This window comes from Carassius carassius, chromosome 12 (genome assembly GCF_963082965.1).
Source record: "Carassius carassius chromosome 12, fCarCar2.1, whole genome shotgun sequence".
NCBI classification, from domain to species: domain Eukaryota; kingdom Metazoa; phylum Chordata; class Actinopteri; order Cypriniformes; family Cyprinidae; genus Carassius; species Carassius carassius.
This window is the reverse complement of record NC_081766.1, coordinates 29,734,671-29,760,078: the sequence shown is the minus strand read 5'-3', so window position 1 is coordinate 29,760,078 and position 25,408 is coordinate 29,734,671. Positions and strand designations below refer to the sequence as shown.

Genomic DNA, 25,408 nt, shown 5'->3' with positions numbered 1-25,408 from the left:
TAGGGCAACCTAAAAGCTCCAACAACAGACGCTGTGAATCATAAATGATGGCGTCCTCCCCGTTTTTTTTTTTTTTTGCCCAACATACTTCTTAAAGGTGCAGTGAAAAAAGGTAGTGCTATGGATAAATGAAAGGAATAATGGAATATATTAGTGGGTCAGTAAATACAGAGGTGGAAAGTAACGAATTACATTTACTCGCGTTACTGTAATTGAGTAGCTTTTTTGTGTACTTCTACTTTTTTAAGTATTTTTTTTAATCTGTAATTTTACTTTTACTTAAGTATATTTTGTTTAAAGTATTGTACTTCGCTACATTTTGAGTAAAAAAAAAAAGTCAGTAAATAATGGGCAGGAGGGCAAACTGGCGCTAAAATCACAAGGAAGATGCAGACGGACAAAACAGGCGTTAGTGGTGCAGACATGCTCTATTATGCTGTGTATGCTGTGCTTGCCTAGGGAGACCAAACTAGCAGTTTATAAAATCTCGACAAGACATCAACCCCACGTAAGCATATAGAGGTGAGCTAAATAATTGCGTCATTGCATTGGTGGTTAAAATGATGCTCTGACATTTTAGCAAGAGGTTTTGCACAAATTAGCCAAAAAGACTGGTGCGGAGTGTGCGATATATATTGTCTGCGATAATATCATAATTGTTGTTTTAATGATGTACGCGCGCATTTAGAGTGTTCTTTCACTGTGTGATTCAGTCTGTTGAAATGCATTTAGAATGAAATCAATCAAAATCATTTAGAATCAAAATCACACAAAGAATGCTGTCTTTTCCTCTAAAAATCATAATCACACACACACACACACACACACACACACACACACACACACACACATATATATATATATATATATATATATATATATATATATATATATAGATCAGTGGGGATTTCTTTAAGACTGCAAGGGAAGCTCAGCTTCCCCTCTAATGTAAAAAAAAAAAAAACCCAACGGTCAAATATGTACTATTGTGTATTATGTATTGTGTTAATCAGCTACATGTCGGCTGACTCGATTTTCTTCTCATACATTCCCGTAGCGTCACAGTGCATTTCCCTGTTGAAGCCGAGCGTCCATTGACTTCGATGGGGCTGCTTTGAACAGTTTTTTTCAGTGCTCCGAAGCTAGACGGTCATTGGATAAATGCTACGATTATGTCCCGCCCACGGACGCTCAGCGTCTCTGGAGGTGAATGAAGACTGGGCTTCCGCGTGATGATTGGAGGATCTGTCGATCTCCTTTTGACTGACAGCGGTCTGCACCATAAGAAGTCGGCGAAGCTGTTTCACGCTCAGTCCCATGATCGCGGATTTCTCAAGTGTATTCGAAAGACAAACTGCGGCAATATTTCTTGATATTTGTAAAATGCAGAACCACCACAAAATTAAATTGGTAACTAAGACAGATTGAAAATGTGCGCGCGCGCACACACACACACACACACACACACACACACACACACACACACACACACACTATAGCCATCTAGTGGTTAAAGTGATTTATTAAAATTTTTAAACTGAATTTCCCCAAAAATTGGCAAAAATCTTACATTAAACCTTATAAAATTATCCATGGTATCCCCATGTATGAAAGTTAGAAATCTGGGTCTTTTATGAAGTGAATTTTACCTGAAATGCTTTTTTCTTTTTTTGTAAAAAAAAAAAAAGCCTATTTAAATAAATATTTATTTATTTATAGAAATGTAAAAGATTTAAATCCTCCAAAAACTGTACAAAGTTTAGTAAAAACATAAATGAACAGAGTAAAATTATATTTGTAAAAAATTTAAATATTTTACTATTACAAAATAAAATGTTATTGTCTGGGGTCAAAAAGACCCCGAGTGTCATTACAAATGAAGACCATCAGAGGGTTATAATGTAGGCCGAAAATGAGCTTCCCCTCTTTGAAAGACCAGCAGCCGCCACTGATATATATATATATATATATATATATTTTTTTTTTTTTTTTTTTTACAACAGGACAGTAAACTAAGAGACTTGCGTTTTAGACACCATATTGCCATTGTTTTTGCTCTATTTCTACAACAAAAATTTATTCCAAACACAGCCACCAAAGCAAAATTTTGCATCTCTGAGCAACATGACAGTGTTTCGTTTCTGAATGAATCAACTGTTTAAATGATTTGGTTCAATCGCAATGACTCACTTATTAACAGTGACTTGCTGACACATACTGGCCATTTTAATTTCACATTTAAAGTATCTTTTGATTTTTTTTTTTTTTATAATTAAGTTTTTTTAATTTCAAATGAGTATTCAACATTTTATGTCTGGCATATCAAAACATTATTCATGCATTTGTAACTGCAGGTTAAATGCATTCTTGTCCTGCACTAAACAGTGTAATACATCTAAATGCCACGTCCGATGAAGCTTTTGCATTTCCTCTGTATTGAAAAGATGAGTTTGTTGATACTGATTTGCCAGATAACAGCCCAAATGTTTTATTATTCTAAATAACTGATTCCTTTAATTAAAAACAACTAGTTTGAGATTAATAGACCTATCCCAGGGGTGTCAAACTCAGTTCCTGGAGGGCCATAGCCCTAACCCTGCTCCAGCACACATATCATGTAGTTTTCAAATAAACCTAAATGATTAGATTAGCTGGATCAGGTGTGTTTAATTAGGGTTATATCTAAACTGTGCAGGACTGTGGCCCTCCAGGAACTGAGTTTGACACCCTTGGTCTGTCCCATTTTTGACTCCCTCCCACTGTTAAAATGTAACTAAGTAATTTTTACTCTGAGTAAATTTTAAATGAGCTACTTTTTACTTTTACTTGAGTGGATTTTTTAGACTGGTACTTTTACTTGTACTTAAGTAAAATTTCATTAATGTAATGGTACTTTTACTTGAGTAGAATATTTTTGTACTCTTTCCACCTCTGAGTAAATATAAAGGCTGCATAGTTACTTCATGTGTGTGTTTTATGTTCGGTAAGACACCATGAATACCACACACATACACGCATGTTGGGTTCACAATATTAAAAACAATTTCAAAACAATATTCTATAAAAAATTTATAACATCTAAAACTTTAATTCTTATGTTGAAATTATTTTGTTTCAGAAAAAAGATACTAATTAAAAATATTACGTTTGCACTCAAGTTGTTAGTTTTATGCCTATGCACCCTTAACTGACCCTTAACTGCACAACTAGCCCAGCAGATGGTGCCAGTAAATTGTACTTCAGAGTGCAGACAGGCCTTTCCTTTCCTCAAATGTCCTCAATGAACTTGTGTCTTATGTATAGACACAATTAAAATTTCTTACTATCGCTCATACTTAGGGATATAATGTAAAAGCTGACATATGAAATATTAGTCAGAAATCGTTATATTTTTTAAATGTTGTTCATTTTATCTTTAGATCATACTCAACAAACTCTTCATGGCTCATATATTGTATGACACAGGACAATATGGAGCTCATACTTGAGTAGGACAATTTTATTCAGAGGCCCTAATTGAGCGAAAATATGAACATTTGAAAGTGATGTGACACTCAGCCAAGTGAACACACACCCAGAGATGTGGGCAGCCATTTATGCTGCAGTGCCCGGGGAGCAGTTGGGGGTTCAGTGCCTTGCTTAAGGGCACCTAAGTTCTGGTATTACCAGCCCAAGACTCGAACCCACAACCTTAGGGTTAGGAGTCAAACTCTCTTACCACTAGGCCACGACTTCCTGAAGTTGCTGATATTTATAGGGCCAAAAAGTAGTAAAACAGACTAAATATGCAGAAAAAAAACAGTAATAAGGACTAAAGATATAAATATCAGTTCCCTATCTGTTGGTCACCACGAGTTATGTCGAATGACATATGGGGTCTCACTTGGGAGGCCAATCATCTCTGAGGACCAAAGTCTTTTTAGGCAAGTCAAGACGCTCGGCCGCCATCTTGGCATCGCCTCCGGGCAGCTATTTCGGACTAACAAGACCAGGCTCCTATCTAAATTAATGGGCAGAGAGTCAGAACTGCACTTTCACTGGTCACCGGGACATAAAAACTGCATGTATAGAAACAGCAGTGAAATATGATAAAAAACGCTGAAAAATATTGATGAATTTGCCCCAAAATAAGGTTTAAAATGCCTTTTTCCCCACATGTTATACTTCTACTACGCATGTGCAAGGGTTCCTCAACTGTGCACATATGTCAGTGGAACCAGACGATAGGCTTAAATGTTTCCCGGCTTGACTGTTAAAAGCAGATGATTTGGTTTCCAGCGAGAGGGCGGGACATGTGCATACAACCGCCATCTTTGCCGTTACGCGTTTTCCTTATATATATAATTTTCATTATTTTTCAATTAATGCTGCATTTCAGGTTAAAATAGAGACTAGGCCTTTAAAATAATTTTTTTAAGTGAGATTGGTGCCACCTGGTGGGAGTAGTGAGCAATAATTTGAATATATATTTAGAGATTCTCAAAGACTACTTTTGTTAAGTTTTTTTTTGTTTGTTTGGTTTAAATGGTAATTTGAAGTGCCAGTTTTACTTTATAATACAGTCAAACCTGAGCATTGCGTTAGAAAGAGAACAAATGGAAAGCATTTTGTTACCCGTTGTTTTAATTCTAATTTAATAAAAATGCAATTCATTCTTAAATTCATTCATTCATTCAAAAATACAAACGTTTTACAATCAACATTTTAATTAAATCTGTTTTTTGTACTATTCAATGAACAGTAACTCATCTTCAAAAGGCAACAGCAATTATGAACAAAAAACTAAAATAACAGCAAAAGTATAATAATAACAGTAAATGGAAAATAGAAAAAATAAAAATAAATAAATAAGTGTTTTAAATATATTAACTATATTTACATATTATCTGCATAATTACATACTAACTTTAATTAGTGTTTGTTACACATGTCACAGATCACAACTGAGTGTCTCTTGCAAATTGGATGATTGCACTTTCACATCCCTCGTGTGTGTGTGTGAGAGAGAGTGTGTGTGAGTGTTCAAGAGAGAGACACAGTTTTCTATGTTCTCTGTTACAGTCTTACCAGCCTCACATCCTTCTCTCTCTCTCTCTCTCTCTCTCTCTCTCTCTCTTTGTGTGTGTGTGTGTGTATGTGTTTATACATGTGTTCGAAAGAGAGACGGTGTGTGGCTTTTGCATTTTGGACCCAATGTCTTCGCTTTATTTGATCCATTGATTTAATTTCACATAATCTCAATTTTCTCTGTTACAGTGTCACATTACTCTATGTTATGTGTGTGTGTGTGTGTGTGTGTGTGTGTGTGTGTGTGTGCGTGCGCGCACATGCCTGTGTGTTCAAGAGAGAAACACAGTGTGAGACTTTTGCATTTTGGATCCAATGTCTCCCCATTTTTTTGATTCATTGATTTTATTCCACATATTCTAAATTTTCCCTGTTACAGTCTCATATTTCTCTGTGTGTGTGTGTGTGTGTGTGTGTGTGTGTCTATTTTGCAATCTTGATGGCTTACAGTCTCATGCTTTCATGCTTTCATTGCTGTGTGCTTTTTTTCTTACTTTGTGTTTAAATAATTGATTTTATTTCACACATCTTCCAAAATTAGCTTTTACAGTGACCCACATTCATTTGTGTCTGTGTGTGTGTATGTTAATCTGTGTATAAGTATGTGTGTGTGTGTGTGTTTGTCTGTTTTGCACTCTTGATGTTTTAGCGATTCACCCCTTCACTGCTGTGTACTTTTTTTAAGCATCGTGGCTGATTTGTAGATTGTACGCACAAAAAAATCTCTGTATTTTCGTTTTCAATTTCCTATTCATTTCCTATAGTTGGAACCTGACTGTGACTATGTTTTTTATGACCACTTAGCCTTGTCAAATCCTGTCCCCAATTTTTTTGTGTGTTCATATACCAAGTACCATAAAAGTCACAAAGTTTCGTACCATTCAGATGAAGCTACGATTTTTAATTTTTTAATTTTTATTGTAAAACTTTTCGGTCAGAAGTGACCGAAGAACCCCAGAGGAAAGCGCCAATGAAAATTGGCTTGTGGATTTTGCATGCTGAGCCACTCCTCATGCCTATGGGTATATAAGGTGACAGTGCGCATCCACTCAGAGTAGTTGATGATATACAGGTGCATCTCAATAAATTAGAATGTCATGGAAAAGTTAATTTATTTCAGTAATTCAATTCAAATTGTGAAACTTGTGTATTAAATAAATTCAGTGCACACATAATGAAGTAGTTTAAGTCTTTGGTTCTTTTAATTGTGATGATTTTGGCTCACATTTAACAAAAACCCACCAATCAGATGTTGATTGCAGCATCAGGAAATGGGCTATTGGCCTCTGAGGATGAAGATTCGGCGGGGCTGCCCACCTCGGGTGTTGTCGCCACTGCCGAAACAGACCCAGAGCTATCGGCCATGCTTGCTCGGGCAGCTGTGAGCATCGGGCTGGAGGTGAATTCCCCACCCAGGCCTGAGCACTCACGGCTGGATGATTGATTCCTCGACATAGAGCGCTGCCCACAATCATGTTCTGCTCTAGTTCCTTTCTTCCTGGAGGTGCATGAAGAGGAGACGAAGTCGTGGACAGCCCCTTTCATGGCAAGATGCCGCTCGTCTCCCTCTTCCATCCTCACTACCCTCGATGGTGGGGCAGCCAGGGATTGACATTCCCCAGGTGGAGAGAGTGGTTGCGGTGCACTTGTGCCCACACAATGCCGCCACTTGGAGGAATCATCTGAGTCTCCCATCCAAAGCCTGTAAGTTGTCTGGGGCTCTCGCTGCCAACTCTTACAGTACCACGGGCCAAGCTGCCTCTGCCTTGCATGCCATGGCTATCCTGTGGGTACACCAAGCCAAGTGGCTGAAACAAATGCATGAGGGTAGTACTGAGGTTGGTGAATGCAGGAGCTGTGTACAGCAACTGACCTTTCACACCGAGCAACAAAAGTCTCGTCGTGGTAGGCGATGTCCGCTTTGGTGGTCCAGGAGCGCCATCTCTGGCTTAACTTAGCAGAGATGAAAGAAGTTGACAAAGTTCGCTTTCTTCGTGCTCCCATTTCCCAAGCTGGTCTGTTTGGCAACACTGTTGAGGATTTTGCCCGGCAGTTCAAAAGCAGACTGAGGCCATTTAGCATATCTGGCCCTGGTGTAATCCTCCAGCTGCCACCGTTCTGTCATGGGCCATGCCTTAGCCTGCTCGTTGCCGTGTGCGCCATTGGGCGTCCTTCACTCCAGATCCACCCCGCGCTGAGACCACATCGAGGTGAGCGCATCGAGCCCCACACAGGAGAGTGGCACCCCACATGTCACATCCAGCCTCTAAATCTTCAAAGAGGATGACGAAGCAGCCCTGACACAGCAAAGCAGAGATGTTGGAGACAAAGACAACACCGTAGACAGAGTTCCGCTCTTTCCCCTGGGGGAGGACTGGGTAGAGAATCTTCTTTTGTCTTTTCTTTTTGTTCCAACACTGACTAAAAGAGCAGATTCCATTTCCACTCCAACGCATTGCAAAGCCTGTGTGAAAGATGCACCGCTTTCTCACTCTCACCCATGGTGCCCCTTATCGCTAGTGGCTGAGAGGTCACAGTTCAGAGACGCAACACCTCTCCATGCATCTCTGGCCAGTCTCTCCAGGGACACAGGGTGTTTTGCTGCAATGACTCTGAATGTGATTCCTTCTGGGCTACCAAGCACAACTTCCCATCGCTGCTATGTCGACTGTACCTTTGGTGCCACTCGTACAATGTTTGGGGGCATGGCTTACGCTGCCCAATCCATCCTGTTGGCTCATTTGGACAGATCAACTCAGCAACGCAATTCAGTTCACCAGGTGACCTCCCATGTTCAATGCCATTCTTGAGACTACAGTGGCAGTCCGAGATGCCTCTGTCTTGTGCAAGGAGATTGCTGTCCTGTTGGTGAAGGAAGCAGTCCAGCCAGTCCCTCCAGCCGAGATGAGGAAGGGGTTTTACAGCCCTTGAGGGCACCCTTGCCCCACTATGGGAAGTTGGCATCATGAGCGTCTCGATGACTGGCTCATCATGGCCCGGTCGTGAGAGAAGTTGTGCGATCACAGGGACTTTGGGCTTTGGCACCTCAGTCAGTTGGGGCTTCAGGTCAACCGAGAGAAGGTATGGAGTTACTTGGTGAGTATGACGGCACATCTCACAAACGAACATGCTCAGTCAATGCTGAAGTGCACGAATTCCTTCAGAGGCAGGACAGTGGTACCACTGAAACATTTTCAGAGGCTCCTGGGGCATATGGCATCTGCAGCCACAGTCATGCCACTCAGATTGCTTCATATGAGACCACTTCAGCACTGGTTACACTCCCGAGTCCCGAGCTGGGCATGGCACCACGGTACACATCGTTTCACCATCACACAGATGTGTCACCACCTATTCAGCCCTTGGTCGAACCTTGCTTTTCTACAGGCTGGCGTGCCCTCAGAACAAGTGTCCCGGCATGTCGTTGTCACGGAATGCCTCCAACACGGGCTGGGGCACTACGTACAATGGGGAGGCAGGTTCAGAGTCCTGGACATTACTAGCCCACCCGGACCTGGTCTTTGGAACTCATGCTCCTCGTGACAGCTCTCCCTGGCACATCCCCATGAGACACAACCTCCTCTCTCAGGGACTGGCACAATATGGCTCCTAATGCAGACCTAAGTGACCTACTGCCACCGGTGGTAGACACTATCACTCAGGCTATAGCTTCCTTTAGGAGGCAGTCCTATGCTTTGAAGTGGAGTCTGTTCTTCTCACCGAGAAGACCCCCGGAAATGCCCGGACAGAGTGGTGCTTTCTTTCCTGCAAGAAAGGTTGAGCTTAGGCTGTCACCCTCCACCTTGAAAGTGTATGTTGATGCTATAGCAGCACATCACGATAGCATTTTCTCTTAAGCTCAGAGATGATTGGCCTCCCAAGTTATGTCATTTGACATAACATCTCTGTTCCCTCCATCAGGGAACAAGGGTTATGTACGTAACCAAGACGTTGTGACTATATCTAAAATATCTAACAGTAATATGTCTTAGTAAGATGATATTTAAATGCTTAGTTTTTTTATTATTATTTGTAATGTGGGCGGAAAACATATAACGCAATGCAATACAGTGTTCATTGAGAGATGGAACCTGACTGTTCTTTAAAAACCTGATGTATCATATTTGATACTTCAATCAGTCCAGTAAGTGTTTATCTTCAAATTATATTAATAATATAGAAGTTATTTTTAAAATCAAAGATTTCACTGCAAAAAATTACCATGAATCACAACCTGAAGGTGAACATTTTTACAAAAGGCCTTTTACTTGCTAAAAAATTATAAACTTACAATGGAAGTGAATGACACAACTTTTTGGAGGATTTAAAAGTACAAATGTGATACAAATAATGTTATGAAACAAATTACATTAACAAAGCCCCTAGAAATTTATTGCAAATTCATGAGCATGTTATGAGAAGGCAGAGGCTCAGTTCAAGATGTCCATCGGTATGCTGCAAGATTTTGTTAGCTGGATGGTCCCCTGGTGAGCATCTGTCCTCTGATTGGTGCCTTAGTGTCCAGTGGGTTTTTACAAAGGCTTAACTCAACATCTATCCATTCACTTATGTGCTTATGCTTGGTAATGGTCTCTCCTATGAAGTGCAGGGCATTTCTTTAAATGCAATCACTTATGGCTATGTCTCCAGTCTGTCTAGTGCTCCAAGATCTCTGTCTAATAATGTTCCTCATCTTTTTCAGTGGTAAGTGTTTAATATCATATTCATTAATATCCCCCCTTGATTATTAGGGGAGAATATAGAATTCTAAATATTTTATGAGTAAATGTTTGTTTCGCCACAAAGTTTTGTGTGAGTGTTAGTACTTGTAGTGAATGACTGTTTTTAACTTATTAATGTTTTCTTTGACAAGCTGACTGCCACAAACTGCACAAAGATCAACTTTGCGGGTCTACTTGCCCTGGTAAGAGAATACATGTTAATATTTATTTATTTATTTGCTATTCATCCAATCACCCAAATAGAGGTTTTCTCTAATTTAGCTCACTTCTGGACTCAGCACATATAATTACAGTATATCTGACTTATGTTTACAGCTGTGCAGAAAGGGCAAAGGCACACATATAGATACAGTACAACAATAAACAGTGCTTGGAAAGGTCCTTCATCAGGAGGCAGCCAGTTAGCTTTGGACTGTGTTGTTGACATTGATGTCAGACCAGGATGTCCAGAAATTATATTAAAGGTATGTTATGTTCTATCAGTCATTCTATATATGTAATAATTTTGTCATCCATATTAATATAGCTCTTCTTCCTTTACAATGCAAACATTTTCATAAAAAACATAATATAATTACACAATTGAGACAAAAATTGAGGCATTTGATTCAATTATTATTATTTCTTTTTTTATCTTTGCAATCATGTTTCATTTATTTCATATTTGTTATATTTATTTGCATGTAGCTAAGGAACATACAAATAAAACATAGCTCTTCGAAAAGAGAGAATTCAGTGCTACGCTTGAAGAACATAAGGTAATTAAAGTTTCTTTTTGATGTGCTACACTCCTCTAGCATTTTCTGAGTTTGCATCCAATTAATACAAACTAACTGCATAGTTATGCAATTTTATGTCTGGTTCAAAGTGTGAGAATTAATCATGTAGTGACAAACATTTGAAATAACATAATGCTTCAGTTGATGCCACATCACTAAAATCACTCTATTGCTGCTGTAGAGAGTTAGTCTGTGATGAGTGTTAAGAGGTTGAAGGTCCATCTGGTGTTTTGATTTCTCAGAGAGTCATTGGAGAAGAACACCCTGCGGTTCTGGCTCGAGGGGGGAAAGGTCACAAAGCTCTGCCCACAGGAGGCTGAGCAGGTGTGGACCCTCAACATCAAGAGGTCCATTCTGAGCATGTTCCAGACCTCACACTCGGGACGAGCCAGGGAGACAATCAGAGAGGTGAGAGGGACTGTAACTCACTCAGCATGCTTGTTTGTACAGGCCCACTTTTATACCAAAATCATATGCTCAATTTTGAAATATACTTGAAGCACTGAGTTTGTAAATTTGTAACAAGTTAACATGGTAATTTTAATAAAACAATGCAATAAAATTAAAATTAGGGTCATTTAACAAAAATAAATTAATGCAGCAAGAATGCATTCAGCTGATCAAAAGTGACATTTCTAATGTTACAAAATAATTCTATTTCAAATAAACTTTAATTAAAGAATTCTAAAAATACAAAAAAATTAAAATACAATTCTACAAAAATATTAAGCAGCATAACTATTTTCAGCACTAATAATAATAGTAATGCTTCTCGAGCCCTAAATCTGCATATTAAATTGATTTTCTGAAAGAACTGGAGTGCACAGGAATAAATTACATTTTAAAGTATATTACAATAGAAACCGTTCTTTTCAATTGTACAAATATTTTACAGTATTACTACTGTATTTTTGATCAAATAATGTAGCCTTTGTGAGCATAAGAGACTTTTCACAAACATTAAAAATCAAACTGACACCAGATAATGATTTCTCTACAGACTGATGTGTATGGGACATGTATGAGCTCTTATGAGCAGAGGGGACCATCGCTGGTGAAGAGCCGAAACCTCCAGCAGTGCCTCAGTGACAGAATCGATCAGTTTTGGAAGCACTCTGTTCCCCTGAAGGATGGCATGGTGGGCCCCATTTTTTCTATTGTACACCCAACATTCACACAACTGACCCAATGTAAATTGTCTTCAGTTTGAGTTGCTTTTTATTTTGATTAGACGGTGAGTGCCGGCCTCACATGCATCCAGCTCAATGATGGAACAATGCTGAAGAAGGTCAACTGTACAGAAACAGTGTCACTGGTTCCCCTGCCAGGCCTCTTAGAAGTAACAGAAACTAAAACCATTTCAAGCCTAACTCTCCTGAGAACCCTTGAAGTGATTCCATCAGATTTGGGTAAGACTAAGTTTTTGGTGTTGTCGATCCAGTATGATCATGTCACTCTTTTAATGCTATATTTCTACTTATTTTGAGTATAAATATTTATGTTGACTACATTTTAACAAAATAATTAAATGTTTTACCCAGATACACTTCTCTTGATCCTTTCGTGTATCAAATTTAATAGAATTTTCCAACTGTGAAAAAAGTCTGCAAGTAAATAAAAGCTACATGTGGTTTGGTGATAGTAACATCCAATTCATGAACGAATCATTTTAGCTAACACTTTTGATCATTCATTTCTTGGGAATCTTTCAAACTCCCTCAAACAATAATCTAATTGATTAATTTCACAAATCATCAATCTGAATCTATAATAATGTGCAGTGGATCTCCATTTGGGAATCTAAAGATTATGTCCTTAATATGACAAAGTTTTATTTTTATATTTTATTTTATTTTTTATTTCTGAAATGATGATTAAGTTGGTGTGTAATATCTGAATAGATTATCTGGTGAATGCATACAGACCCAAATCAAAAGAGTCTAGTCTCTATATGGCTCTGTTATTTTATGAAAATAATGAGCAGTATTTTGTTAAAGTAATTTGTGTATTAACCCGCTATGCAAGAATTTTAGATAGCTTTTTGATTCATTTAGATTTATTTGCCGTATTTTTCGGACTATAAGTCGCACCTGAGTATAAGTCGCATCAGTCCAAAACTACGTCATGATGAGGGGAAAAAAACATATATAAGTCGCACTGGACTATAAGTCGCATTTATTTAGAACCAAGAACCAAGAGAAAACATTACTGTCTCCAGCCGCGAGAGGGCGCTCTATGTCTTCAGTGTAGACTACAGGAGCAGTGAGCAGCATAGAGCGCCCTCTCGCGGCTGTAGACGGTAATGTTGTCTCTTGGTTTATTTCTCTCGGTTCATGTCAAATTAATTTTGAATCAAGTCGCACCTGACTATAAGTCGCAGGACCAGCCAAACTATGAAAAGAAGTGTCACTTATAGTCCGGAAAATACGGTAATTTGGTAGCCTCTCTTTACATTTATTTAGATTAAGTGTGAAAACTGGATACTTTATTAATAACTACTCTTTTTATAAAATTACACTAGCATTTAAATGTAAAACTATATAAAACTTATATGTAAAGTGTAATCATCTTCTCTGTCATTTTAGTGCAGAACGCTGGTTACTTGACCAGTATTGTGTTTGAGGCTGAAGGCCAGATCTCAGGCAGACATGGTGGACCATCAGTTCAAGAGGTTTCCAATACAGTGAGGAGGTTGTGTGCTCATCTCGCAAATCAGCAACAGGTCAGGCGCCAGCTCACTGTTTTAAAGTGATTCTTTCATTCAAGATGGTAAGTTTCTCTCACTTCTCTTCATCGCTCTTAGCAATCAGAGCTTCTCCTGAATCTGGTGCTCCAGTTGAGAACCTTGTCGGCCCATCAGTTGAGAGACTTGTGGCATGAGGCCTCCTTCAAATGTCGAGATGACTGGTTGGTCCTTCATCACTTATTGCATACATTGTAAATAGTGTAATGCTGGAAGATGTCTATTGATGATATATGTGTCATATACGTCATGACATGCTGTAATAAACCAAGTTACATATTGCAAAAAAACTAAACAACAGAAAAAAAAAAAAAAATCACCTCATTTATTTCTTCATTGTGACTTTTTTACATTGTAAATGTATGTAAAAATGTATTGTAATTTATGCAATACAGTAATACTGTGACCCATTTTATTTTATTTATTTATTTTAAAGAATTAAATCCAACAGAAATTCAGAAGGGAATGAGAAAAATGACTTTTTATAAAAGCAAATATAATTTTGTATTTTTTATTTTTAATAAGATGGGAGGGAAAAAAATATTTAAATGCTTTTTTGCTCACTTGCAATAGTTTTGCAGTCACCTAAGAAACTTTTGTGACGGAAATTATATAAAGGGGGAGGAAAAACATATTTAGTGCTTTGTGAGTGAACTCAATGTTTCTTGGCGGACTAAAAATGTTTTGCAAGAGAACACAAAACTTTTCAAGGGAATGCAAAGTTTCTCGAGGAGCGCAAATGTTTTTGAGAGAATGCAGAGTTTTGCAGTGGAATGCAATACTTTTGTGAGAGAATCATAAGCATTGACATTTTTATTCAATTCAATTATACAGCAATTACATTTTAATTTTTATTTTCTGATGGTAATGTTGATTTTGGTGTCATGGCAGGCAGCCCCTTCTAGATACTCTGTCAGCCTGTGGAACTGAGGATTGCATCCTTGTCACTACAGACCTCATACTCAACAAAGAAGTGGACCAGGAACAAATCCTACCTCTCCTCAATACTATCAGTTTTGCTTCCCACCCTACTTCATCCATGATTAGCCACCTTAGTGTATGTTTTTGAGTTGTTCAGTGACTAAATTGAAATGAATTATAATCCAAAATTAAAAGTTGACGTGTGACCAAGTTAATATGTGGATTTGTTGGTATTTTCTCCTCCAGGCTTTGCTGCAGATACCTCTTATTCGTCCAAAAGCACTGCTGGTTATGTCTTCACTGGTCCACGGTCTTTGTCAAAAGGAACAGGGTCCATGTAACGAAATCCCTGGAGTCCAACAGTTCGTCCATGTTCTGAATCAGAGTCTTGATGCAGGAAGTGAAGTGGATGATCATTTGCAGATCACAGAGGTACAGTCAGTGCTGGGTAGATTATTACAAAATCATAATCTGTTTGTTACTAATTAAAAATTACATTGTAGTCAGTAATGTAATCAAGATTTATTTTAGGTAATGTATTCTGGACTACATTTGGATTATATTTAGATTTCTTTTGACAACTTGTTTATAGATTTGAATAGGATTTATATATATATTTGTTTATTTGATCAAATAAATGCAGGCTTGATGAGCAGAAGAAACTTCTTCCAAAAACATTAAAAATAGTAATGTTTCCAAACTTTTGGTCTGTAATATATATATATATATATATATATATATATATATATATAAAACAGAGAATAAAATGTATGAGCATTAACCAACATTGAAATGTGTTGTAAAATGATTAATAATTCTAAACCTCAGAGGGACTTCAAGTATTAAATATTTTGATTGACAAAAAGTTTGAGAATACCTGCATCACATAAACTAAAAAATTAAAGTGTCCCTTTTATGCCATTTTTAAGATTCCTAATTTTGTTTTGGGAATCTCCTACGAGAGATCAAAAAACACTTTTGTTTTCTCAAAATAGGTATTATCACCTCATTTTCCAGCGATTCTCAAATGATTATTTTGAAGCAGTTCTAAACCCCTCCTTTCTGTGAGCCTACTCTGCTCTGATTGGTCAGATGGCCCAGTCTGTTGTGATTGGTCTACCGGCGTACAGCCCATGTCAGAAGCCCATTGACACAGTTCTGTATTTTGAACGCTCGGTAGAAATTATAATCATTTAATATTTATCATACTTACAGGTTGTGATTCAGTGGAGCCAGCTGGTCCAAATAAACTGAGTACTGAGCCATCTTTCAAGAGCAAGTGTTCATGAATCCCACACTGATTAGAGAAGACGTTGTCAGTAAAATGACGGGAACATAAAAAAAGATTGGGGCTGCACAGCTGTGGTGCAGTGAGGGGGAAAAAAATAAGATGGCATTGGAAATGAAAATAAAGTGAAGTCAATTCTTTCATTTGGGAGACAATAACTTTATTTATTGTGCACTTTCGGCATTACAACTTTGCAGATTGTTTACATTCACATACAGCTGCATTACACACTGCATGAAAGGCAACATTTGGAATGGCATATAGGTGCACTTAAAAAAAAAAAAGGGGTTAGGGGGAATCAATAAATTATGAATAATTTACAGTCATTGTGTGAATAATTTGTTTTTAAAAGTAACCGTAATCTGATTATAAGCATTTTAAAACATAACATTACATTTTTGGAATCCAAAATGTCACGTTTTCCAGATTCCATGTAATCAGTTATTACCCAGCACTGGGTACAGTCGAAAGATGACAATGACCTCTCAGACTCAGAGAGCGGAGGCATCCTGCAACAACTAAATTAACCAAAGGCTCAATACTAATTAAAACACTAATCATCCCAAAAATCAAAGTTATGGTGCAAAACTAACAGTGGAAGTGAATGGGGACCATTTTTGCTGAGTGTAAACCAGATTTTTGCTTTTTATGTAAACAAAGGACAGACAAGTGAAAATTAAAAACAACATAATGTCACAAATAATTGAGCTTGACTCATACTGAACCTAAAATATGGCATTAAACTGTTCTGTACCTCTTGTGCAGCTGCTGCATGTGTTGAAAGCAGTGGAGAACGCAGGAGCGGCTGCATCAGATCTCCTCCCCAAACTGAGCCGCTGTGTGCAGAATCAGTCTGTGCCTCTGGAGCTTCGGCTGGCAGCTGTACGAGCATTCAGGAGAATCCCATGCCATCATGACGTCAGTATCACCGAAATAACACATTGACATGCATGTATGTGCTGATACGTTTACATTGATGTGATGTCTATAATGGCGTCTTATGTTCTTGCATTATGTTCTTTTTTTATGTTATCAGAGGACAACTCTTGCTCGGGCATTTCAAAGCCAGCAGGAGAACGTGGAGGTCAGAATTGCAGCATATCAGCAGCTCATGCACTGTCCAAACCAGGAGATTTTCACAATAGTGAAAACAGCTTTAAGCATTGAGAAGTCTAGTCAAGGTATTGAGTTATCAAATATTATTTATTATTAAGAACTCAAATGTGCTACATTATTTCAACACTGTCAGAGAAAGTTTGAAATTCAAATGCTTTTGATATGGATAGATAAATATTCAATTGGTAAATTCTGGTAGAATTACCTTTTTTTTGGTGTGTCTCCCAATAAATGGCACATTATTATATATATTATTATATATAAATAAAAAACCAAAACCTGTTTAGTACCAAACCTTAAAATGGGGTTGAGGTTTGAAAGTCATGCAAAAATGTTCATAAAACTATATGGCCTTAAAAACAGCTTAATATAAATATAATGGCACGAAAATGTATATAAAAAGCATAAAGTGCCTGCATTTACGGTGAAACCATTTCACCATTTCCTGAGAATGAACCAAATATGTCCTGCATGGAAGAGGTTGCATATTTTCAGCTCTCATATTTCTAACACTCTTCAGCTGTAAAATGAGACACATTTTTATACAATCTCTATGATATCTCTTTAGTTGGGTCATTTGTTTGGAGTCACCTTTTCAATATCCAGAAAACAGAAGATCCTCTGAAAAAAGACCTGATGGAGTCACTGCCAGACGACATCATAAGTAAAGACTTTGAAGCGGAACCATGGAAATATTCCTCACATATGGACTATACAGTGGACACAGGTACTACACATAATGTAGCAGTAATGCTCTACTTGTAACACTTTGGTTTTCCCTCATTTTTAATGTGTTGATTGTATGTCTGCTTCAGGAGTGGCTGCTGCTAACATCGAGGGAGCTGTAGTTTTCTCCCCTGAATCTTTTGTTCCACGTTATGCTATGGCAAATCTAACAGTTCACGTCCTAGGCAGAGCATTCAATCTTCTGGAGGTGACGATCCAATTTGTTCAACATCTGTTTGTATTTTCCACAAAACTTATCTAACTTGAGACTATTTACTTACTGTTTACTGTACTGTTCCTAGTCTTAATGTTCATCAGTGACAACTATTCCAATGAAAATATAAGTTTGTCTTCATAATCTTTCATCATGATGAAAAACTTGTTTCGTTTTTTCTTTTAATCATTTTTTGAGTACAAAGAGGTGAGGGTTTTCAAACTGTAGCCCAGAAACATGGATATTGCCATGATGGGTCTGCTGAATTTATTTATTTATTTATTTATTTTTTAAATAGTGTTAAAAAGGTAAAATAGAAAATAACTAATACTAATTTAAAAGACCAAATATCTTCAAAGATCCAAATATTATTTAAAAATACATAGTTGCATAATTTAAAGCAATTATATTTTTCACCATATAAATGAAACAAGGAATATACTGTATATATATATATATATATATATATATATATATATATATATAAAATAGCCTTTCCTCATATAATGCCAGTAACCAAAAGTTAAAATCTAGCCTTTTCCTGTATTTAGTTTTTCTCATTGAATATTAAGTCAAAAATATATACCATTACATAAGTTAAATAAGTACCTCTAGTAACTTGTCTAGGCCATGTGACAAATTGGTTAATGTTAGCCAAAAAACAAAACATAAAGCTACTTAGCTATTTTAGTTTTGAAGTAGCATATGTTCAATGAAAGTAATCATTTTAATCGGTTATTTAGATTAGCCTAAGAATGGAAAACCTAGAGCCTGTTCTGAAGAAAATCTTTGAGGAGCATCCTCTTGCATCAGCTGATCACTCCAGACCTAAGGGTCAAACAGACTCTGTGAGGCATGAACAGAAAGGACCGAACAGAGACGAGGATCCAGGAGGCAGTGATGGCTGTCAGGCCACAGGTTTGAGTTCCATCAACACTAAGGTAAGAGTCTTGCAGACTGGGGGTTTGTGTCTCTTATTTGGCTCCACATCAGGCATGACCAATATTTCTGTTTAAGTTCACAGAGCACAGGAAAAGAGATAGTAGATTCCGATGTTGGATGAATGTGAAGATGTTTGGCCACGACCTCACCTTTATGACCTGTGATGATGTCCATGCGTATCAGAGAAAGCTGTCACTTAGTACAGCTGGTGTTGTTGTCAAGTTGTTAAAGGTAAGAAATTCTTTCTCAAGCTTTTACTTAAAGGAGCATGCTGGGTTAAATACTCTGGTCAACATTTAAGCTCAAATTATCACTGTTATCTATGACTTTTGCCTCAGTAAACTCCTAATTTGCTGCTTAGTAAAGGCCCCAATATACTTCAAATGAAATTGAAGAACGAACTGATATGATGTCATTTAGAACAAAATCAGGTGTTTCAAACTGCCGAAATAAACTCAAAACGAACTTTTGAAATTTCGGCAGTTCGAAACAGCTGACCAAAGCAAACTTTCTGAAGGAGTTCGTTTGGCTCATAAACACCTTTGAGTTTCCATTGGTCCGTGGCGGTAACGCAATTGGTGGCTGTGTTCTGAAACTCGATTTGCTTTTTTTTCGGTTCATTTCTTATTAAACAGAGGTCAGGCAGAGAGAACAATATCAACAGTGTCCTGACATTTTCATCCTACGAGTCCTACCAGGGTTTACTGTGCATGCGCACATCAATATTGTGTCCTTTTTCTCATGCCTAACAACAATATTGAATGTGTCTGTATTACTGTAAGGGTAGGTTTAGGGTTGGGGTAGGTGTAGCTGATTGTACTACCCACTGTATTAATGGGAGGTAGCAAAATCTGACAGTGTAGGACAAATCAAAAGAACACCGGCCTAGACACTAGCAACATGAACACACTGAGGAGTCAAATAGCTGAGATGGCACAGATATATCCAAACCCATACAATCGCTTGCGGGGAGACTGATTCAGTGAAAGCGTTTAATTCCAAGAAAGAAATTGCATCGATGCTTGGTGTCGAAGACCCGAATTATGCAAAAAGCGATGCAGAGAAACATCCAAGACAAGTTTTCCAAATGACTATGAGACATTCACACTTCCCATAAATGACTGATTATGGTTCTTTTGTATTGCAAACATGATACTTGACTCTGAACAACTGCTAATCATTATTCTTTTGTCTGTAATATTCTGCCCATTAGTGCCCATCTCACAGATTGCCTATACTTCATAACACTTCAACCATCATTTCATCGTTGTTGTGTTTAGGGGATATGCACAAGCGTTGTGAGTCATGTTTACATTAATCTACACCTGCCTCCAGCGGAAAACGAACTTCAGTTTGAAGTATACTGGGACTTTAATGGTTAGGAAGGTGGCTGTTAAGTTTAAAACATTGTATGGGTCAAAATTATCAAAAAAAAGTTTATGCCAAAAATCATTAGGATATTAAGTAAAGATCATGTTCCATGAAGATATTTTGTAAATATCCTACTGTTAACATATCAAGACTGAATTTTTGATCACTAATGCACTGCTAAGAATTCATTTGGACAACTTTAAAGGTCATTTTCTCAGACAAAACGTGCATTACTCGCCATTGATGTAAACAGAGAGAAGTAGCTCCGGCTACAATGTGCTTCCGCCAGACGCGAGCGCCAAAAGTTACCGACTGCAGCTTTATTGTGATGGGCATTTCGGCTCTTTTTCGTGAGTGAACACACACACACACACACAATGGTGATCATATTTTTATTTTAGATTTGCATTCAGAAATGCAAGCTGCCTTACTTTCGAGGGGCTGATGATCATTCAAATGATTCCAAATGCTGTTGTGCTTCTGACTTATTTTCCTGCTTTTGTGTGTGTGTGTGTGATGGCTCGGCCCCTCCCTCATGCCGTATAATTGGTTGACACCTCGTGTATGATTGACAGTAACAGAATGTGAGGCTGATCAGACAGACGAAATATAATTTTTTTTTGTTCTTTGAATTAGTCAATTATTTTAAATAAAATGCATCCATTATTTCATTATTACATAATGATTTAATTTCTATAGGCTATATTTTTTTAAAATAGAGTCGGCTCTTCAGATATGCGAGCCAGCTCCTGTCGTTCACCTACAAGAGCCGGCTCTTAGAGTCGGCTCATTCGCGAACGACCCATCACTACAGCTTTAATGTAAGTTATTTATTCTTTCTTGTGCGGCCCGGTACCAAATGCCGCATGGACCGGTACCCGGGGGTTGGGGACCGCTGCCTTAAATGATGTTGAATTTGCTTAACTTGTAATAAATCCTGAATAATGTCAGTATGTCTGTAGTATATTTTGTTGTAAATACTGTAATATTTTAAAGTTCCTTCCTTTTCCCAGGGTCAAGAGATTAAAATCAGTCACAGGCCTATCGTTCTGGCAGAGGAACTGGTTTTGCCATCTCTCTCTGGATTACCCATGAGGCTAAGCATCAACATGTCCACTCTGTTCTCCCTCCGAATTAAAGGCATTGCTAACTATAAGAATTGGTCACATTTCTCACTGGCGGGCTATGTCAAACCAAAGTATGTTTCATGAAGTTTGGAAAATGGCAGTGTGCTGTCCGGTTGAAGATATGATGGCCAGTCATCTCCTGTTTGTCCTTTTGCACAGTGCACTGGTTTCTATCTCCGTGAGGGCTGGAGTGGATGGAGCATTTGCTCGTGTGGGATTAGAGTGGGTCACTCAACTCAAAACCTCCACCAGTTTGGATGGAGCTGTATATCTACACCATGGACAGAGCCTGAAGGTGGTTCTCAATACTCCAGAAGATGTCATGGATGTACTGACCTTCAAGTATGAACATTTTGTACATATTGTTTTGAATATAAATATATATATATATATATATATATATATATATATATATATATATATATATTAATGCTGTCAACTCATGATTAATCACAATTAATTGATCTGACATGCATATTTCAACAAAACTGATGTTTATTGAAATTTGAAAAACGTTTGTCCTCAAAACCTCATGTGGTATGACTACAACTCAGAAACAGGATATTATATCATAGAGAATACCCTAACGACTGTTATGGCAAGTTTTTACTTTTTTTATGACAAAACAAGGTTAGTTTGGTTTGTAAAATGTCATTTTGCATTTGGTGCGATTCCCTTAAAACTTGGATCTACTTATGAATTTAAGAACACTTATACATGAAAAAAATAGTTTATTAAAAAAAAAAAAAAGATTAAGATGTGTACACTTACAGTACATGTATTTAATGTGTAACAACATGTTATTACTTACATGATGGTTGCACCACAGAACATTTTAGTGTGATTAAAAAAAAAAAAAAATCATATTCTTAAAGATTTTTCCTTTTCTTAATTGTAGACATTTTATTTGTCACTGACCTATAAACAGTTGTTTTATCGCTTGATCGTCTACCCGAAACAGCTCCAGAATGTACCGTGTGAGTGGGGAAAGTAAAGAGGAGCTCATAGCTTCAAGAAATCTCAAGGAGAAGAACACTTGCACTCCTAAAGCATGTGAGTGTATTTAAAACAACAAAAGTTCTATGTTTCTTAAAATGTTTCTTTGAGGAAAGAAATAAAGGTGTATTTTGCGTATTGACGTGTTTGAATGGTTTTTTTGCAGGGTCTAAGATGGTTGGATGGCAGTTATGCTCTGATGTCATTTATCCTTTGACACTGATGGGAAAAGGCTTCCCACCACTAGACCCGCTTCTTTTTACTCTCAGACTCCAAAAACTAGACAAAGGTCTCAACCAGTACCTCTTGGAGGCAGCCTATACTTTGGTACCCCAGGTAGGGAAGATATCTGACATCTGTCCATTCAAGTTAAGAAGGTCAAAATAAACTCCTCATTAAATTGTTCTCTCTGTGTCTCTTGTCCATCTTTGACAGCGTAATTCCTGGATGCCACTGGAAGCCACTCTGCTTCTCTTTCTTGGCACACCGCAATCCACTATCCCCAGAGATGTGTCCCTGGATGTCAATCTCAGTCCAAAAAGACTTATTCTGAAAATAACACATCCCCTAAAAACCATTCACATTCAAGGTTTCAAAAACACTTCAAAAATGGATTTCCCAATGAATATTTCAAGGCTGATTTCAAACTAGAACACAAAACAACTGTACTTACATAACATTTATTATACAAATTGCTTCTTTGAATGTTTAGGATATTTTCCCATCTTTTTTTATCACAGCACAGCTTGAAGAATTAAACAACCAATATTCAGGCAGAATCGAACTACTGATAGACAACATCCACCATTATTTTATCAAGGTAAGTGAGAAGAACGTTTGCTTTTATTAATTTCAAAGTCTCATTAAAAACTGTTATGCTGATTTATTCATGAATCTTGTCTTAATCAAGAACGTGGTTCATTAAATCTTTCACAATTTTGCCCAAGGGTCTACTGGAGACCATGAATCTTGCTTCAGAGATGAGAGCCCACTTTCATCTTGATGCCAAAGTAGTAGCAGATGGGCATCCATTCTCCCTCTCAGTCAACACCACACATGCTCGCAGCAGGAAGTTCATAATACAGGCCTTGCTTAAAAATGTCTTCAATAAGGACGCATCGATCTCAGGCAAGAATTTGCTAATACATTTTAACAGTTCCATACGTTGTTTTTTTTTCATTCACTTTCGCATTTTTCATTCATTAGGGAATTCAAATGGTTCGTCAATGTAGGGTTCTTAGATGTTAACCAAACCGACTAGCTCTGAGATGATCCACTGCATTACAAACTTTGAATTTGAAGGAATAAAGCATATGATCATCCTACAATGCATTGTAAATGACGTCATTTATTCAGCTGATTGGCTGAGAGCTTTATTTCATCTGTTTGATATTCTAGTGATAGTAGAACTCCAACCATTTCATCGTTTGTATTACTTGCTTGTAGTATTTTTCATAGCGAGTGTTATAGCAGACTGCTAATTACACTTAAATTTTATAAATAATACTGTTTTTTTCTCATGGAATGTAGTTTTAAGAGTTTGTTGGTGAGAATCTCGTTGTTTATAATTCAAATAGTGTTTTGTTAATTAAGATAACATCTATCTAAAAATTTGCTTCAACATTTTCAGATGTTAGCTCTAAGGCATCAGCGGCCATTCAGCGCTGCCTTTGTACTTTTGACCTAAATTGCCTAGCAACTTTTATGATGGCTGTTGTTGTTTATTAAAATATATATATATATATATATATATATATATATATATATATATATATATATATATATATATATATTGTAAATAATTAATATTAGTAATAGTATATAATAGTATATACAAATTATAATAGTATTTTGGATTGTTAAACTGCATGCATGGTGGATTTAGTTACATTATTCCGCCATGAAAGGAACATTCCACTTTTTGTTTTTTTGTTTTTTAAATAGGCTCATTTTCCAACTCCCCTAGTGTTAAATAGTTGAGTTTTACCTTTACCTTTTTTTTCCCTTCAGCTGATCTCCAGGTCTGGCGGTAGCACTTTTAGCTTAGCTTAGCATAGATCATTGAATCTGATTAGACCAAGGTTGCTGGGGACTATTTTCAAGGGCTGCCTAATATAACTGCGCCTGCTGCACCCATGGAACAGCAGTAAAGTTCCTTGATTATTATGCCGGAATGAGAGTATAGTTCCTAGCCAAATCACAACTTTTCATTTTCTGTCATTCTTAGTACACAATGTAACTACAAAATGTCAAGTTTTAAATAGGAAAAATATAAAAACTCTTTGGTCATTTTTGAGCGAGATGCTAATGGTTTAATCAGATTTAATGAGTTATGCTAAGCTAAGCTTAAATTAATATGTAAATATGTGCTGCACGCTTTCCTCTCTGTAACAAAATAAACACAACAAAAATGGAGAAAACAGAGAGCATTTTTATAAAGCATTTGTTCATAGCAACATGGGTTTCCTGTGAAGCTTTCCTGTGAAGTCACGTCTTGTGTATTTACATGGCACTTTATTTGATATAACCACCTTTCTCCTCAACGCGGAAGTAAGCCTATGGGTGAGACTTCCGTTTCATTAGCCGCTATAGGTAAATAACGAGGAGAATAACAACGTGCAGTAACTGTAACGCAAGCAACTGTAAGCAAACTGTTTTGTACAGCTAAAAACAGCTGGACGCAAATGAGACTGGAAGCTACACCCATAGAATTTACAAATGGCGGTGCCCATCAAAAGCTAAATTTAATTTGCTAATTTACATTTGATGATGCTGAGTTAAAAAAAAATCTATATTTCCATCTCATACAGTCCCCCCCCCCCAACAAAATATTGTAATAAAAAAGTATTTTCTAGATTCTTCAAATTGTATTAGTGTTAGCTTCAGTTTGACTAATCAACATAATTAAAAAAAGAAGTTGGAATCACTAATTTGTTTCCTCCAAAAAAAAAAGCATTTCTCATCACTTGAAAATGGAAGTTGTGGTAGATTAAAATATTTCATCTTAAAAGTCAATGTCTATTTAGACAAAGAGAATGGGATTTTTATTTCCAGAACTGTGAAGTCAATTGTAATAAAAAGCAAAATGTTATTTCTCTGGAATTTAATTTACTGTGATGTGATTTGCGGTCATCTCTTTATGTTCTGTTTCACTTCACAGTGCAGCTTGAGAAAAGTCTGGATGATAGCCAGAGACTTTATTCTATAGATGCCGGGTTTCTTTTGCCTAGTGCTGTCAGCATCAGAGCTCTTGGGTTACTGAAGCAAAGGGGCTCAGAGTGGAGCTCTGCTGTGAGGGTCAGGTACGGTGTACAAGGTAAGTGATTTCTACAAACAATGCTACACTTTTAAGACAAAAACAGAACAGACTCTTCAT

The 25,408-nt window shown here is 37.2% G+C and overlaps 2 protein-coding genes across 3 annotated transcripts in view; both read left to right on the top strand.

Moving 5' to 3' along the window:
• The first annotated feature begins 9,621 nt into the window (after positions 1–9,621).
• Positions 9,622–25,356, top strand: LOC132154361 (apolipophorins-like). The gene is made up of 25 exons (XM_059562892.1): positions 9,622–9,771; positions 9,941–9,991; positions 10,125–10,273; positions 10,497–10,567; positions 10,831–10,996; positions 11,589–11,726; positions 11,820–11,997; positions 13,174–13,310; positions 13,392–13,495; positions 14,223–14,388; positions 14,499–14,684; positions 16,306–16,458; positions 16,577–16,721; positions 17,225–17,383; positions 17,472–17,590; positions 18,340–18,537; positions 18,614–18,769; positions 20,923–21,107; positions 21,196–21,378; positions 21,998–22,089; positions 22,199–22,368; positions 22,468–22,621; positions 22,773–22,852; positions 22,980–23,160; positions 25,193–25,356. Exons 1-25 carry the CDS (start codon positions 9,690–9,692, stop codon positions 25,354–25,356), a joined length of 3,567 nt encoding a protein of 1,188 aa, XP_059418875.1. The 5' UTR covers positions 9,622–9,689.
• The window catches only part of LOC132155198 (uncharacterized), a 30,748-nt gene continuing 30,472 nt past the window's right edge, over positions 25,133–25,408 (top strand). Inside the window, exon 1 of one of the 2 annotated variants that reach the window (XM_059564060.1) lies at positions 25,133–25,348. The gene's annotated coding sequence lies outside the window, so the exon portion shown is untranslated. The remainder of the gene's footprint in view (positions 25,349–25,408) is intronic. The other variant, XM_059564059.1, reaches the window with a different exon arrangement.

Coding starts and splice junctions, on each gene's coding strand:
- LOC132154361 (XM_059562892.1), top strand. CDS start 9,690: ATGCAATCACTTATGGCTATGTCTCCAGTCTGTCTAGTGCTCCAAGAT. Junction 16,722..17,224: donor CATTGAGAAGTCTAGTCAAG/GTATTGAGTTAT, acceptor ATATCTCTTTAG/TTGGGTCATTTGTTTGGAGT. Junction 17,384..17,471: donor GGACTATACAGTGGACACAG/GTACTACACATA, acceptor TGTCTGCTTCAG/GAGTGGCTGCTGCTAACATC.